Source organism: Hylobates moloch, unplaced genomic scaffold (assembly GCF_009828535.3).
Source record: "Hylobates moloch isolate HMO894 unplaced genomic scaffold, HMol_V3 SCAFFOLD_1, whole genome shotgun sequence".
Taxonomy (NCBI): Eukaryota; Metazoa; Chordata; class Mammalia; order Primates; family Hylobatidae; genus Hylobates; species Hylobates moloch.
In genome coordinates, this window is record NW_026652276.1 from 169,336,524 (window position 1) to 169,354,365 (window position 17,842).

Sequence of the window (17,842 nt, forward strand, 5' to 3'; positions counted from 1 at the left end):
TCATATTTGTGGCTTTAAGAAAACCCAAATTGGCATGATCGCTAGAGTTTTTTATCTTTTTGATCAGCATTTTCACCTTTACAACTGAAATAAAAGAAAGACAAATGAATAGGATTAAAAAGCTGCACATTTAGTATCATCTGGGGTTCCAGCTACTTATAACTTCCAGGTATATGTAGGTAAGGGCATTTTCAGGTGTATCTCTAACGTGAATCAGAAGCTGGTGGCAAAAAAAAAAAAAACAGTCTACTGATGTCTTAAAACTAACAATATCAGCATAATGTACGAAACTAAAGACAGGCATTTGCAGATCATACGTAAAGATATGGAAGTGTTTAAAGAAATGAAAGAGAGAAAAAAAACTCATCTGATTACTTGGGAGCTTAAAATAACATTTTCTTTCCTTTCTTTCCCTTTCCCTTTCTCTTTCTCTTTTTCTTTGACAGGGTTTTGCTCTGTCGCCCAGGCTAGAGTGCAATGGTGTGATCTTGGCTCACTGCAACCTCTGCATCCTGGGCTCAAATGATCCTCCTGCCTCAGCCTCCCAAGTAGCTGGGACTACAGGCATATGCCACCATGCCTGGCTAATTTATATATATATAAAATACATATTTACTATATATAATATATAAATTATATATAAATTACGTATATGTATATATACATATATATTTATATAAATAAAAATATATATAATTTTTATTTTACTTTTTTTTTTACAGATGGGGTCTTGTCATGTCACCCAGTCTTGTCTCAAACTCCTGGACTCAAGTGATCTGTCCACCTTGGCCTCTCAAAGTGCTGGGATTACAGGCTTGAGCCACTGCACCTGGCCACAAGAACATTTTCAAAATAATATTGAGGTCATTTCAAAAAGGATGATATAAACTTAAGCTTTATTTGTAGTCAATGTAAATAGCTGCTCATACACACACACACAAACAAAACCAACTTAGTTAATGAGCTGTGTGTCAAGCTTCTACATAGCCTGACACATTTTAGCACATTTACTAAGTTGTGTTTCTATATTTAGGAACACTAGATACAAACAGGTGAAGAGTGACAGAGCTTAGACTGTGAAATGGCCAGCGCCTACAGAATCAGTGCTGCCAAAATGCCATGCTTCAAACTCCATTCTGGATACCCAAGACAGATACATTCAATATTCAACAAAATCGAAGAATTTGAAAATGGAAAATCTCTCCAATGTTCTGAGAGAAAGGAAATCCTGGGGCAGAGCCATAGGATTTAGATTTAAGCCTATAGCTATATAATAAAGAAATAAGTGCAAAAATAAAAACCTGGGCAGGAGGTTTTTAGCTGAAAATCCTAATTCACCTCCCAACATATTCTGGTAAAACATTTGCTTTCAGCTGATCAGAAGTTATGTTCTATTTTGCACCATGCAATTTGGTAGTCGCTAGCCACATGTGGTTATTTAAATTTAAACTAATAAAAACTAAATGAAATTAAAAATTCAGTTCCTCAATTGCACTAGCCACATTTTAAATTACTCAATAGCCGCACATGGCTAGTGGTTACCATACTGGAAAGTGAAGATAGTGAACATTCTTGTCAATGCATAAAGATCTATTGGACAGTACTGCTCTATATCCTTAAAATATTTAATGCAGCTTCTAGAAATCTCTAAATTCTCATAAAGGAATAGTGTAGTTCACACAATGGGAAGATTTGGCTCTTTAGATGAATGGTAGAGACTGGACTGAGAAAATCAATGAATGTGGCAATAGAGAAGGGGTCCTGATCAGGGACTCACCCCAAAGAAGCGTGAGGCAGGCAAAGGAAGGAGCCCAGCTTTAAGCCCAACGTCTACTCTGAACAGAAGATGTCCCTGTGGAAATGTTTTTCATTTTCTTGGGAAAAATAAAAGGTACTAGAATTCTTTAGCAGTCGCAAGCTAAAAGCAAAGGATGTGAGATAGCAGAATTCTAAGATAGGAAGGTAAAGTCTCACTTGACTACCAAATAAAATTAGAACTATAGGTACAGTTTGACTCAAATTCTACACTTCAGTCAAGGGTGACAAGAAATAAGAGCCAAATGAAAAAAAATCCATTTGTATTTATCTTCATAAATACAATAATGGGCTTAGTCCCATTTGGTGGCAAAGGCATGGAACCTGGTGTAATCCCTAAGTAGCCTCCAAGGTAGGCTGAGCCAATTCATAAAAAATATTCATCATTCAAACAGACATAAAGTGGCAGACAGGGACAGACAATGCATGGGGCAGCTCTGGCTTCTCTAACAGAGACATTTTACTTGTTTTGCTATCGGAAAAAATATATATAGCTGCTTATCTCATATTTTACAGAGATAAACAGTTGCCTGGTTTTTTTCCCTCAGAGCATGCTGCCCTCTACAGGCCACACGGATATATACATATGTGAAGATGCATAAATAGGGTTCGGTTATATCCAAATAGGATCATTAGCAAAGGTAAGACGAAAAAGAGGGGAGAAGGTTGGGTATATCTGTGTGTCTAAAAGGCTTTAGAATCAAGATGAGAAGCAATCAACATTTATAAGCCTCTAATAAACTTTACCTCTTCAGCCGACAGACATGTAAGAAATTATAAATAGTACTATAGTCCTATCATGCCGTTTTCCCTGAGAAAAGTATGTCGACAGTCATTTTTCCTTTGTTTTAACTAGGGAGGAGAGGCTGGGGAAGAAAGAGAAGGAAGAATGGTTGACGTGGTTTGATGCCTTTTCCCAACATCTCCAAAGTACATCAGTTTTGATCTAAAACTTAATATATTAAAACTCAGCTCTAAATTAGCAAATAAAAGCCAACGCATTTAAAGAAATACACATGATTTTATCCCTAAGAGTTTAATCTTTTAAGCCCTGGCTTCAGTGAAGTAGTTAAAATCTGGCCTAAGAAATGAGAACTACCCTTCATCTTTACTTCAAATTGATTCTTTTGCAATAGCTGTGCCATAAACACACACACACACACACACACACACACACACATGCATGCTCACAGCTGGTATGTTTATTGGTTTAGTCACTAAAGGATTTAGCTGGACAAACATCACAAAGATGATGGCTGATTTAATTGAATTTATGATCAAATGTTTTCTATTGCAGGAAGAGTGGGAAATCACTTATGGGGAGATTTGAATAATTTAAGGGAAGTTCTCTATTTGGCATTATGTTTGTATATCAAGTCTTGAGGGATTAAATACAGCTGAGGACTAGCAGAGACTTCACATAGAGATACACAAAGATATGCTGTATAACAACCTAATGAGGGCCAGAATATTGATCCCTTTAATATTCCTATTCATTTGTCTCATTTATAGTCTGAGTAATAACCACGCACACACGCACACATATATATATAAACTCTATGAGACTTCCATTGTAAACCAATACTAGATTTTTCTGAAATCCCAAAGATGTTGAAATGATTTTAAAATATTCTTTCAGAGAAGACAGAAAAATAATTGTGTTGGGAGTTGTGTATGTGTGTGTTTAAGGCTTTTCAGTTCATTTTTGTTGTTGTTAAAGACATAATGAAATCTATTGTTAAAGTCAATGTCACTGCCATGATGGAAATAACCGTTTAACATGGGATCTGTGCCTTAGGGTATGGACGTGGCTCAGTGTCTAAAAGAAAAAGGCCAGTTACCTTTGGAATCCCCTTCCCATTTTCCTCACCACAACAGATATGGCATGGCCATGCTCTCAGCCTTTATTCATTGTGTTTTGAGAGATAATTCATCTACTCTCCCCTTTAAATGCTGTAAACAGCAAGGATAATTACCTTTAGTCTCACCTGTGAAATCACTGGGCCAAGTGGATGCCCAGACCCCACACACCTGGCTTAGGGTTATCCATCAGTTTGTATACAAGTTATATTACAAGAAAAGGTCTAATAGACATTTGAACTTGGTAACAGTGATCTGTCTATGGGTTTCTTTCAATCTAATTTGGAAAACTGTCTAATAAAATGTGTTTCAAGACTAAGGATGAATCACAGTATTGCATTAATTATGTACAATGCTATTTGTTAACACACCACTCTTGGGAAGAAACTGTTGAGGAAGGGGAAATCTTGCTTTTACCCAACAAGTATTTAAAAAAAAAGTTTTGGTGACCAAGTAGTTCAGCATGTGCCCCTAAGAAGGTAGAAAGAATATTCCAGAAGATGTCTGGGGACTCTATGTAGGAGTGGTATCCATGTTCAAGAGTAATTGCTTATTTGGAGCTGAATGAAATGCTCTCACTGGGAGGTAGGACAGGGAGCACTGAAAAAGAGAAGGGAGGTAAACTAATATTTGCCAAAGGACTGTGTTTAGTAAGGTACACAGTAATTTATACCCTTACCTTACTTAAAGATTAAACAATAATCCTGCCAAGAGGTTATACAAATTGAAAAGCTGAGGCTCAGAGAGGTTAGTGAGCTTCCTGAATATTACACAGTTCAGCAGTGGAACTAGGGATGAACCTGGTTCCTATGCTACCAAAGATGATGCTGGCTCCAAGCATTTTCTTGCTATTTGTGTCAATAATTAGCTTGTGCAACCTTCCTTCCTCTCTTCTGTTTTTTTCTTTGCTCATGTCAATACTATCTATTGATGGTATATTCTTAGGTCAGTAAGACCACTATGTACACAACATATTAGATGCAGGTGTTAATAAGAATACTCTAGGAGCTCTATCCTCACAAGGAATAGAAATTGAGCCCTGGTTTTATAGAGTCTCCCCAAATGATGAGAGGGATATATTGTTTCATGAAAATCAAACAAGTAGAGGGTGGAATGGGTAACAGTGGATCCTAGGGATGACATTGTTGTTAAAATTGTCTCTTTCTTAGCTAGGGATGGTGGTAGGTACTTATAGTCCCAGCTACTTGGGAGGCTGAGGTGGGAGGATTGCTGGAGCCCTGGAGGTCAACGCTGTAATGAGCCATGATCATGCCACTGCAGCCTGGGCAATAAAGCTGCAAAAAACAAAACAAAACAAAACAAAAACCCTAAAAAACAAATAGTTCTTTCTCCAGTGACTTCTTATATTCATCTTTATTTTGAGGCTGAACATTCACTAAATCTGTAAATATTTTCTTAATCAAATGAAAATGATATCAATAAGTTTGAGGAAAGGTATCACACATCATGTGTTTCTTTTATATAAGGAGAGGTAAAAATGACTGCATTTCTGTTCATGCTTCACTTTCTAAAATGTGGCAGTTTTCAATGTCCTAAAACTTAAGAATTAAGATATATATATACCCACAGGGGCCCAGTGAGGAAGACCTAGCTCAGCTCTTGATTTGGAAGGCTTATTCAGAAAATGGAGCCCCTCTCAATAGCATCTCATATGTGATGAACAGGAAGCTGAGCCTTTACGGTGTTTTCTGAGTAGAGTTAGGGGAGATCAAGGAGATCGGGAACAACAGCAGAGAGGTGAATTCTTAAGGGAGTTCAAAAAGGGTAGAGAGCTGTGTGTCTAACCCCTAACAGTTCCCAACAGAAAAGAGAGAGAGAGAACAGAAGAAGGAGAAAGGAATAGAGACGCTTGCAACAGGCTGTGCCCCTCAGGAGGGAACAGCGTGGCTTCTGGAGGGGAGGAGGCAGGGAAAGGAGTGTCTGCTTGATGTTCTTTGATATTTCCACTATTCCCCCTGCAGATTTATTATGCTTATTGGGTACTTCAGAGCTATTATTCTCAGGGTGTTTACAAATAAAAGATAGGGGTGAGAAGCAAAAATAAAAAGCAAGATCTCTGGACACTTGAGTGCAAAATGCAATGACTCTTTAGTGTAGCATTTCCAAAGCAGCAGACATCCACATTTGTATTACACTGACAAGCATTTAAAATAAATGAATATTGCACATGTTGATCTAGAATTGTGTCAACCAATATGGCAGCCACCAACCACATGTGGCCCTTAACTCTTATTAATTACATTTAAATATAATAAAAAATTCAGTTCCTAAATCACAGTAGTCACATTTCAAGTGTCCTGGAACCACAGAGGCCTAATGGCTACTGCATTTGTCAGCACAGACATAGGAATGTCGGGCCAAACTTTCAGTTACCTCAGAGGCCAGCAGCCTTCTTGAGCATAACCTCTTTTTCCTCTGTGCTAGACATAAAAACTGATTTCTTCCTTATATATAATTTTGAGGATACCGGTTGTGAACCAGGCAACTTGAAGTCAGAAGCCTATGCTTGTTACCTGATGGGTCAGAGACCAGGCAAAATAGATTGTGTCTGACCTGGCTAGGACTGGATTTGCTCCTCTGTGCTCTGCTTCACTCCATGACTCAGGATTGAAGGGGAAACTCTAGTACCCACTTGTGATAAGCAAAATGGCCCCCAGAGATGTCCACCTGTTAACCCCTGAAGCTGGTGAACAGGTAACTTTTCACAGCAAAAGGGACTGTGCAGAGAGTAACCTGGATTAACCAAGTGGGCCCAATCTAATTACATGAACCTTCAGAAGCAGAGAACTTTCTCCTGCTGGAAGCAGAGGAGATGGGGCAGACAGGAAGTCAGAGAGATCAGAAGCTTGTTTGATGGAGGTGGTGGCTATGTGATGAGGCATGCAGGAGGCATTGAGCGGGTGGAGACAGCGAGCAAGGAAATGAGACCTCAGCCCTACCCTACAAGGAACTGAATTCTGCCAACAACCTGTGTGAGCATGGGAGTAAATTCTCCCCAAGAGCCTCTAGATAAAAGCCCAGGTTGGTCAACATCTTGATTTTGGCCTTGTGAGACCCAGAGAAAAGAAACCAGCTCAGCTCATACAGACTTCTGCCTGACAGAACTGTCAGGTAACATGTTTGTACTATTCTACACCAATAAATGTGTGGTAATTTGTTATGGCAGTCACAGAATACAAACACCCACTGTATATTTGGGAGAATAGAGGAACTCTTACAGTTTATGCTTCTAGAATCTGTTTGGAGAAGAGTTCAAGAAAGCCTAATTCCATCTCCTCCTTTCAGGGAAATGAGCAGCCCAGCTGCCTCTAGAAGCTCTGTGCCACTTCAGAAGTAGAGTTGAGTTTTATTCCTTAATGAGCTGGATGGCAGGAGGAAGGTATTAGCCACACCATAAGCGTGTACTTTTGGATGAGGAGTCCAACACATAATCTGAAAGGATGAAAAGCAATGGCTGTTGCCAACTCCCAAGCCTGGCACATACTGCCAATTACTAAGAGAGAAGATGGGTATTTTCTGTCTATCAGAAGGGGAACAAAAAACGCGTGTCCAACAGATAACAAACAGCATGGGGCCTGCCCTTGGTCATCACCAGGGGTTATTAATGACACTGAATTATTTGCTAGAAAAAAAGAGACATGTATAAGAAATCTGGCAATGACACAAAATGGCAGGGGTAAACCTCCTGGGGGCAGTGGGAGCTGTGTGGAAGAGGTGACAAACCTCACTGGTAGGGTGTGAGTGGGTAGCAGGCAGGCCTGTCATCTCTGGCACTTAGATTGTCACAAAGCCAGCCTTTTTCCCATGGTGCATTACCCAGCAGCGGGCAGGAGAGGCCCAAGTTGGTGGTGCGGGCAGTTAGCCAGCTGCAAACACTGTTTTCCCCAGGACAGAGGAAGTCACGCTTCTGTTCTGTCCCAGCTCTCCTGGCTGCATGAAATCTAGATTGGGAATGACATCAGGTCCCAGAAGAGATATCCCCACCCATGGCTGCAGTGAGAACAAAATAAAATTAGATATTGATAAGCTCCCATGAATATGGAGTTTTAAAATGGATAACATTCCCTTCATAAGATTCACTGAAGTACATACATTCCTAGTTGTTATTTTCAATTGTGCTGATCATTTGATCTCATGAGGCTGTTTTTAATTTTAGGCTATAAAATCAAGATGATAATATCTGCCTTGACTACCTCAAAAGACTGCCATATGCATATATGGGGATGTGACAATATACATTGCAAAAGGCTGTTAGTTCCATCACAACTGTATCTGTGGAGATGAGTTGCATGTCAGGCCTTTGACTATGTCTGTTTCATAAGCTTTCACATTTATGCTGTTGCCACTGCTAGTGATCAGGGCTATGCCTTTGGCAAATTTACCATCTTCCACTCAGATAGTTTTCTCTTTGTCCTTCTGGCACCTGCTTGCAACCTGAATCTTTGGACAGATCTTTATTGTCTTTTCCAAGGCTCTCTAGGACTCCCACCAGGGCCTGAGAAGCATCTCCTATTTTAGGTCCTCCTCTTTTTCCTTTCAAGAATCCTATCTGCAATTTCCTCAAAGAGCTGCTCTCTGTTAGATGGCAAGGGGTTTAGGGGGTTTTGATAAACATCATATCCACATAATGCTTTTAGTAACTTAACTAATGATTCATTCTTATGAAAACAAATGTCTCCAGAAATTGCTATGAACTGCAACTTCCGAGCAAGCAGGTGAGCCTTTGGGGCCTCCAAACAATACTATGTATGTCAGTGCAGGGTCAGGACAAGAGACCTGCTTGGATTGGACTGTCTGCGTATTGAAAACAGTATATTTTCAAGGGCATGGCATGTGGTGAAGAACTACACCTCATGCAGTGTTCTAATGCTGAACTCAAATCCATAGAGCTGGGCAGTGGACAGCTGCAGCTCATCCTTTGAGTTAAAAGACTGGAATTCCAAAAGGTCTGCTTTACTTTCTGCTTTAGAGTTTATCCACCCAATAAACCCATCCCCCAAACATTGAATTGATGATGTATAGAATAATTTCTTTGAAAATATTACAAGAAGAAGTCTCCAGGCACTAAATAAATTAAAATTGTTACTTTGAAGTAAATAGAATTATAACAAAAATGATCAACAATGGGAAAAAAATGTGAAAGTGGAGAAAGATGATTTAAGATCTCACTCAACTCAACTGCTCCTCCTAGTGCAATAACAGTGTTCTTACCTTCCTCTCACATTTCTAAACAGGAAAAGACATTTACAACTCTAGCTTACTTTGCAATATATTATTATGTTAGAAAATTTTAGATCAACTTAGAACATTAGGGAGAATGGAAAACAGGGTCTTTCAGTTTCTTGCAAATTCTCTGACTTAAATCTTAATGGGACACATCAGCTATAATGACAAGAAAAATACAATAGAGCACCACCAACATAAATACAGAGTGAAAGTTATGTTATTCCTCTGAATATTATTTTAAATACATTATGTTTTATGCACATGTAACTCAACTATCTAGCAAGTCACCTTTAAAATATGTCTTGGAAGTTAAACATCAAGTCAGATAAAATACTCAAGGAAAGTTCAAGAACACAAAGTTAGGAAACATTTCTAAATCTTGTAAATTCAGGTTGGAGACTCTGCTGGTACATTCAATTGTAGCAGGTAAGATTTTTCTTCTCTATTTTTGTGTTTCCAGAAAGGTACCTTTGTTTAAATGTCTCTGTATTTACTACACAATTTAAAATATCAATTTTTACAAGTTCTTAGGAGAAATCCAGTTTTACTTAACTAAGAGAGGATAAGCAGAACCATAACATGTGTGGGAACAAGCAGGAAAAGGTTAACCTGTGCCTATTCAAGTCTGTAGACGTGCTTCTTGTTACCAGCCACAAGCGGTCTTTTCCAGATCTGTCTTCTGTGACTTAGTGGTTTATCCTTAGTTCTCTTTTTGATACTTTCAAACCTCCGAAATCGTTCAGCTGTTTAAAAGTTCCAAAACAAGCAAATGTGTTCCTGGAATCTTCCCCTTAACTTTGCTGGAGAGCATACACTAAGGCTTCTTCTCCAACCAAAATAATAAAAGATCTTTTAAGTGGCTAAAATTCTTGGTTGATTGCACATACATGCCAATGTCAGACAACTATAAACAGACAGATTTGGAAGAGAAATAGGGAGAGTATAACTGCAACGAAATAGAATGTTTTGAAGGCAGTCAGAAAACAGTACATGTTTTTATAAAATTAAGATTTGTCTCCCTTTAATCCACAATCCCCTTTATGGAGGAGGAGCCCACATGGATTATGCACTTCAAGCACGAGGGAATAAAAGGACTTTCTTTTCTTTTTAATATATATTTATTATTCTCAATCGCATAATTAAGATTTCTTCTTTCTATTATTCTTTTGAATTTGGGTATCTGTTGGATCTTACGATATTTTCCTCCATCACTGCTTTGTTTTCCCAGAACAATAAAAATATCTTTCAAAGGATGAAATTATGCCCATGGTTGCTGACATAAATGAAGTCAGCAGGGAATTGCCTAGGTGTTACTTAGGGCAGAGTTGGCCCCAAAATAAACTGGGTCTTTTGTTATAGCTATTCAAATAAACTTAAGGATTCATTTCTCAAGAAATTCCTACTCTCTTAGGCAGGTTAACATGTTCACTAGCTTCAATACCTAGGTTAATACATATTTTTAAAAGCATTGTTACTTAATTTTGAACAGTGACCTACTTTTTTATGTTAACCCACCTATCTTATATTAACCCATCTAAACTGAATTCAAATTAGTTCTTGCAAATTAGTTCAATTTATTTTAAACCTATTACCACTGTACAAGAGAATTTAACAGTTGCTTCAGTTTAGTAATTGTGCTATAGACAAGCAAATTAGCTGGAAATGGAGAAAACCATCACTCGTGTAATAGTCTTTTAATGTAGTTCTTTCGAATTCTGATCTCACTCCTTAAGTGAAAGATGCTGAAATGCTGACAATGGTTGCAAGGACCATGTGGAGGAAGAATCAATAATATAATTAACGTCTCTGCATCTTAGTTCTCTTTAAATTGCATTGGTTTGAATTGGCTAGAGGCTACAGCTTGGCTCTAAAGATTCAGCACTTAATGCTGGAATACCAGAAAGTAGCATTTTAATATTTTTAGTAATGATTTTATTACTTAGTGTTTCTGAAATAAACCCTTAAGGCAAGACTTACAAGGACTTAAAAATAGCATCATTCTAAACAAGCCATGTTCATAATTTTAAAATCTTACCTCAAGCTCAGTTTTATCATTTTCCTTAAAATATTTAAAAAGTGGGACTAATGGTGGGACTCAGTTTATTAAATGCCTTTGAATTAATTCTAATGATAAATTCTGTAATTCCATAATTCTAATTACCTATTCTCCAGAAATGCTGCTATGCTACGTATGATAGTTTCAGATTTTCCTGTTACTTTAAATATAGGTTTAGAGATTCAATGGCTTTATCAAGAATTGTTTCATAAAGTGGTTATCTGGTTGGAAGGAATGATGTCTTATTCCTATGAAAGGAATGTGTTTGATCATTTAATTAAGGTAGGAACTGTATACTATATATATTATCTGGTGTATAAAAGCACTTAATTAAAATGTTAGACCAGTGATCAGGAAATGGGGAGGTAGAGAAGAGGAGCATGCACAGGAAGCTCCCAGGAGAGGGAATGCTTCCCAGGGGAGCCTTGAGGGTAAGAACTGGCTCTTCAAATGGCACATGCAAAGCCCCAGGTTAGACAAAAATGATTATACCTATGTGTTCTTCGAGGTACAAATTTAATAAAAATAAATGGTCAAATCCTTAAAGTAAACTACCGCAGAATTTAATGTATTCATTTCATGAGTTCCTCGCCCTTAGCTGTTCACTGTATCCACTGAGAGCATGGATTAGCAGCATTTTAATATGAAAAAGTTTTTTCTTATTTTTTTCATAACTGGGAGTATCCAAAATTAAACATGTGATAATAGTGAAAAATGTGAGTATAACACTAAATTCCAAGTAGACAAAATTTTATGACAAATTACAGTTTATTTAATCAAACCAGTTCCAGTTGTCTTTTCTCCAGCATAAACCTTGAAATGTGACACCCACAAGTAAACGGGAATGACTAAATTACTGTTTCCAGCTTCCAATGATTTTCTAACACATTGGCTTGCAATAAAAGTCTCCTGAGTAACTACAAAATCCAGATCTTCAGATTTTATGAAATTTCAAAAACAACAAATAAAAGGAAGTAAGGTCAGATGAGCGAACAGACATGAAATAAATGCAGAACACACACTTCAAGTCATAAATGCATTTAGCTTCCCAATAAGGCGTAAGGGAAAAACATGCAAAGTGAAAAAATCTGAAAGATCAACTTTAGCTCAAAAGTTGTTGCCAACATCATTTATATTAGAAAGTCAGTCATTATATTATATTTTCTAAATGCTATTTTGCTGATACAAAAATATTTCTTGGAATTTAGCTGCAAGAAGGCTGACCACAAGGAATTTTAGGATTTACAGTTCTGAAGCAATGCCACATCGCTCTAGGAACTCAAATTCATACAGTGTTGGCTCAGGCTGAACATGATAGCTAGCACACAGTTAAGGTTTAACAGCAGTTTAACGGTTAAATGAATGAATAAATACACAGCAGGATGAATCAACAACACCATGAAAAACATATAAGAAGAGTTGTAAATATTAAAAGAGAAAGAGAATGAGCACAGTCTGTATAAAGACTTACTTATTCCACGCTTGTCTAAGGCTTTTAGAGCTGTACAGGGTAAAGCATTCTGAAATAAAAAAGAAAAATGATAAACAATCTTTGTATCAAATGTATATATTACAAGTATGTTGAAAAAACTTCAACTTTAATAAAAGACAGTTGGCTATTCAGTCAGTTAGGCCAGCATAGTAAGGTCTTCACTTTTATACTGGGCAGTTATAAAGAGTAAAACAGGAAGATAACAACATATTAAACGGTGAAGCATCGTTTTCTTTTGTCTAAGATGGTTTATTTCATAATTTGGCTTCCTAATAACTATTTCTTAGAATAACTAAGTTTTAATTGAGTTGAAAAAAGAAATGCAAATTCCAAACCACCAACCTGTAAGTAGATTTACAGAAGCATATCAACACATTTCGTCAAGTGAGACTTGCTGTTTTTTTCCTATGATGTTTTCTCTGACCAAATGTAATAATGTTGGGTCTCCTTTCCTATATTGTATGGTATTTATACATGCTCAAAGCCAAACTACCAGGGTCCTATACTGTATATTTACATTTATCAGTGAACAATCTTTAGATTTGTTTTAGTTTAAAAAGGAACATGTTTGTTTTACCAAGTTAAACAATAAAGTGATACAGAATAGACATTATAGTATCTTCAGCTGCAAATTCTTTCACTTCTGATGACATAGCAATTGTTAATGATTTGACATGTCCTTTTTCACATATTTTTTGTTTATGAAATACACCCATCCTTATGTACGAACATATATAGCATTGATTTTTTGAATGGATTTTACAATAAACATTACTCTTGAAACTCTTTTGGCACTTAACAATATATACTGGATAGTCCTTCAAATCAAGAAATATATATAACAATTTTTTTTTTCAGACAGAGTCTTGCCCTGTTGGCCAGGCTGTAGTGCAATGGCCCAATCTCAGCTCACTGCAACCTCTGCCTCCCGGATTCAAGCGATTCTCCTGCCTCAGCCTCCTGAGTAGCTGGAATTACAGGCATGTGCCGCCACACCCAGCTAATTTTTGTATTTTTTAGTAGAGACAGGGTGTCATCATGTTGGCCAGGCTGGTCTCAAATTCCTGACCTCAGGTGATCAACCTGCCTTGGCCTCCCAAAGTGCTGGGATTACACGAGTGAGCCATTGCGCCTGGCCTGTAACAATTGTTTTAAAATCGTATAACGTTCCATAGAAGTACCATAATTTATCTAACTGTTCTCCCACTGATGAACCTTTAAGTAGTTTCCAATTTCTTTTCCCTTACAAACAATACTTCAGCAAATATCCTTGTACATGTCTCTCTACCTACAGATGCTTTCATTTCTGTTGGATAGATTCCCCAATATAGAATTGCTTGGCAAACGGTATGCATATTTTACATTTTAATAAATGCCGACAGAGTACTTTTCATTTTCCAACCAGTGATGAAAAAGAATGTCACTTTCTCCATATGTCTTCTAGCATTGGTTGTTATCAGTTTTTTACATGTTACCAAAGCTACACTTGATAAAACATTCTTGGGCTTCTTTTCATACACTTTCTGGCCATTTACATTTCTTCTACTGTTTCAAATTTCACTTTTCATAGCTGGTACCAATTTTAATATTGGATTCTTGGTTTTTTATCAATCAGTTTATAGAAGTTTTTTTGTATATGATCAAGTTTACCCGTGTGTGTGTGTGTGTGTGTGTGTGTGTGTGTGTGTGTATAAAAGTGAAATATGTATACACTTTTTTCCATATAAAAATTTAAATTTTTATTTAGTGAAATAAATTATTCTTTTTCTTTTTTATTTTACTTTACGTTCCAGGATACATGTGCAAGACATGCAGGTTTGTTATGTAGGTATACTTGTGCCATGGTGGTTTGCTGCACCTATCTACCCGTCATCTAGGTTTTAAGCCCTGCATGCATTAGCTATTTGTCCTGATGCTCTCCCTCCCCTCGCCCCCTGACTCCCCAACAGGCCCCTGTGTGTGATATTTCCCTCACTGTGTCCATATGTTCACATTGTTAAATTCCCACTTACGAGTCAGAACATGCTTTGTTTTCTGTTCCTGTGTTAGTTTGATGAGGATGATGGGTTCCAGCTTCACCCAGGTCCCTGCAAAGGACATGATCTCATTCCTCTTATGGCTGCATATTATTCCATGGTTAATATGTACCACATTTTCTTTATCCAGTCTATCATTGATGGGCATTTGCGTTGGTTCCATGTCTTTGCTATTGTAAATAGTGCTGCAATAAACACACATGTGAATGTGTCTTTATAGCAGAATGATTTATAATCCGTTGGGTATATATCCAGTAATGGGATTGCTGGGTCAAATGGTATTTCTGGTTCTAGATCCTTTAGGAATCACCACACTGTCTTCCACAATGATTGAACTAATTCACATTCCCACTAACAGTGTAAAAGTGTTCCTATTTCTCCTCAGCCTCACCAGCATCTATTGTTTCTTGACTTCTTAATAATCACCATTCTGACTGGCACGAGATGGTCTCATTATGGTTTTGATTTGCAATTCTCTAATGATCAGTGATGTTGAACTTTTTTTCATATGTTTGTTGGCTGTATAAATGTCTTCTTTTGAGAAATTTCTGTTCATATCCCTAGCCCACTTTTTGATGGGGTTGTTTTTTCCTTGTAAATCTGTTTAAGTTCCTTGTAGATTCTGCATATTAGACCTTTGTCAGATGGGTAGATTGCAAAAATGTTCTCCCACTCTGTTGCCTGTTCATTCTGTTCACTCTATTCATTCTTTTGCTGTGCAGAAGCTCTTTAGTTTAATTAGATCCCATTTGTCAATTTTAGCTTTTGTTGCAATTGCTTTTGGCATTTTTGTCATGAAATCTTTGTCCATGCCTAAGTCCTGAATGGTATTACCTGGCATTTTTTCTAGGGTTTTTATGATTTGGGGCTTTATATTTAGGTCTTTAATTCATTTTGAGTTAATTTTTGTATAAGGTGTAAGGAAGGGGTCCAGTTTCAGTTTTCTGCATATGGCTAGCCAGTTTTTCCAGCACCATTTATTAAACAGGGAATCCTTTTCCCATAGCTTGTTTCTGTCAGGTTTGTTAAAGATCAGATGGTTATAGATGTGTGGCATTGTTTCTGAGGTCTGTTCCATTCCACTGGTCTGTATGTCTGTTTTGGTACCAGTACCATGTTTTTTTTTTTGGTTACTGTAGCACTGTAGTATAGTTTGAAGTCAGGTAGCATGATACCTCCAGCTTTGTTCTTTTTGCTCAGGATTGTCTTGGCTATATGGGTTTTATGTTTTTTTTCTTTTTTGGTTTTACATAAAATTTAAAGAGTTTTCTTTTTTCTAATTCTGTGAGGAATGTCAATGATAGCTTGATGGGGCTAGCTTTGAATCTATAAATTACTTTGGGGAGTATGGCCATTTTCATGATATTGATTCTTTCTATCCATGAGCATGGAATGTTTTTCCATTTGTTTGTATCCTCTCTTATTTTCTTGAGCAGTGGTTTGTAGTTCTCCTTGAAGAGGCCCTTCACATCCCTTGTTAGCTGTATTCCTAGGTATTTTATTCTCTTTATGGCAATTGTGAATAAGAGTTCATTCATCATTTGTCTCTCTGTTTGTCTATTGTTGGTACATAGGAATGCTTGTGATTTCTGTACATTGATTTTGTATGCTGAGACTTTGCTGAAGTTCCTTATCAGCTTAAGAAGTTTTTGGGCTGATACAACAGGGTTTTCTAAATACAGAATCATGACATCTGCAAACAGAGGCAATTTGACTTCCTCTCTTCCTATTTGAATACCCTTTATTTCTTTCTCTTGCCTGATTGCCCTGGCCAGGACTTCCAATACTATGTTGAATAGGAGTGTTGAGAGAGGGCATCCTTGTCTTGTGATGGTTTTCAAAGGGAGTGCTTCCAGCTTTTGCCCATTCAGTATGATATTGGCTATGGGTTTGTCATAAATAGCTCTTATTATTTGGAGATAGTTCCATCAATACCTAGTTTATTGAGAGTTTTTAACATGAAGGTTGTTGAATTTTATCGAAGGCCTTTTCTGCATCTATTGAGTTAATCATGTGGTTTTTTTTCATTGGTTCTGCTTATATGATGGATTACACTTATTGATGCATATGTTGAAGCAGCCTTGCATCCTGGGGATGAAGCTTTTTGATATGCTGCTGGATTTGGTTTGTCAGTATTTTATCGAGGATTTTTGTTTCAATGTTCATCAAGGATGTTGGCCTGAAGTTTTCTTTTTTGTGTGTGTTTCCACCTGGTTTTGGTATCAGGATGATGCTGGCCTCATAAAATGTGTTAGGAAGGAGTCCTTCCTTTTCGATTGTTTGGAATAGTTTCAGAAGGAATAGTACCAGCTCCTCTTTGTATCTCTGGTAGAATTCAGCTGTCAATCCATCTGGTCCTGGGCTTTTTTTGGTTTGTAGGCTACGAATTACTGCCCCAATTTCAGAACTTGTTATTGGTCTATTCAGAGATTCGACTTCTTCCTGGTTTAATCTTGAGAGGGTGTATGTGTTATGAGTTTATCCATTTCTTCTAGATTTTCTAGTTTATTTGTGTAGAGGTGTTTACAGTATTCTCTGATGGTAGTTTGTACTTCTCTAGGGTCAGTGGTGATATCGCATTTATCATTTGTTATTGTGTCTATTTGACTCTTCTCTCTTTTCATTAGTCTATCTAGTGCTCTATTTTGTTAATTTTTTCAAAAAAAAACCAGCTCCTGGATACATTCATTTTTTGAAGGGTTTTTTTGTGTCTCCATATCCTTCAGTTCTCCTCTGATCTTAGTTATTTCTTGTCTTCTGCTAGCTTTTGGTTTGTTTGCTCTTGCTTCTCTAGTTCCTTTAATTGTGATACTTGGGTGTCGATTTGAGCTCTTTCTAGCTTTCTGATGTGAGCATTTAGTGCGATGTTTCCCTCTTAACACTTCTTTAGCTGCATCCCAGAGATTCTGGTACATTGTCTCTTTGTTCTCATTGGTTTCAAAGAACTTCTTGATTTCTGCCTTAATTTCATTATTTACCCAGGAGTCATTCAGGGGCATGCTGTTCAATTTCCATGTAGTTGTGTGGTTTTGAGTGAGTTTCTTAATCCTGAGATCTAATTTGATTGTACTGTGGTCTGAGAGAATGTTCTGTTATGATTTCAGTTCTTTTGCATTTGCTGAGGAATGATTTTACTTCTAATTATTTAGTTGTTTTCTGAAAAAGTGCCATGTGGGACTGAGAAGAATGTATATTCTGTGGATTTGGGGTGGAGAGTTCTGTAGCTGTCTATTAGGTCCACTTGATCCAGAGCTGAGTTCAAGTTCTGAATATCCTTGTTAATTTTCTGTCTCATTAATCTAATATTGACACTGGGGTGTTAAAGTCTCCCACTAT

The 17,842-nt window shown here is 37.2% G+C and overlaps 1 protein-coding gene across 10 annotated transcripts in view; it reads right to left on the bottom strand.

Annotated features, from left to right (window-relative positions):
- The window catches only part of CDK14 (cyclin dependent kinase 14), a 600,921-nt gene that overhangs the window by 118,168 nt on the left and 464,911 nt on the right, over positions 1-17,842 (bottom strand). For all 10 annotated transcript variants that reach the window (XM_032761120.2, XM_058424902.1, XM_058424892.1 and 7 more), the window contains one exon: positions 12,450-12,498. In XM_032761120.2, the coding sequence (XP_032617011.1) occupies positions 12,450-12,498 (49 nt within the window). The remainder of the gene's footprint in view (positions 1-12,449; positions 12,499-17,842) is intronic.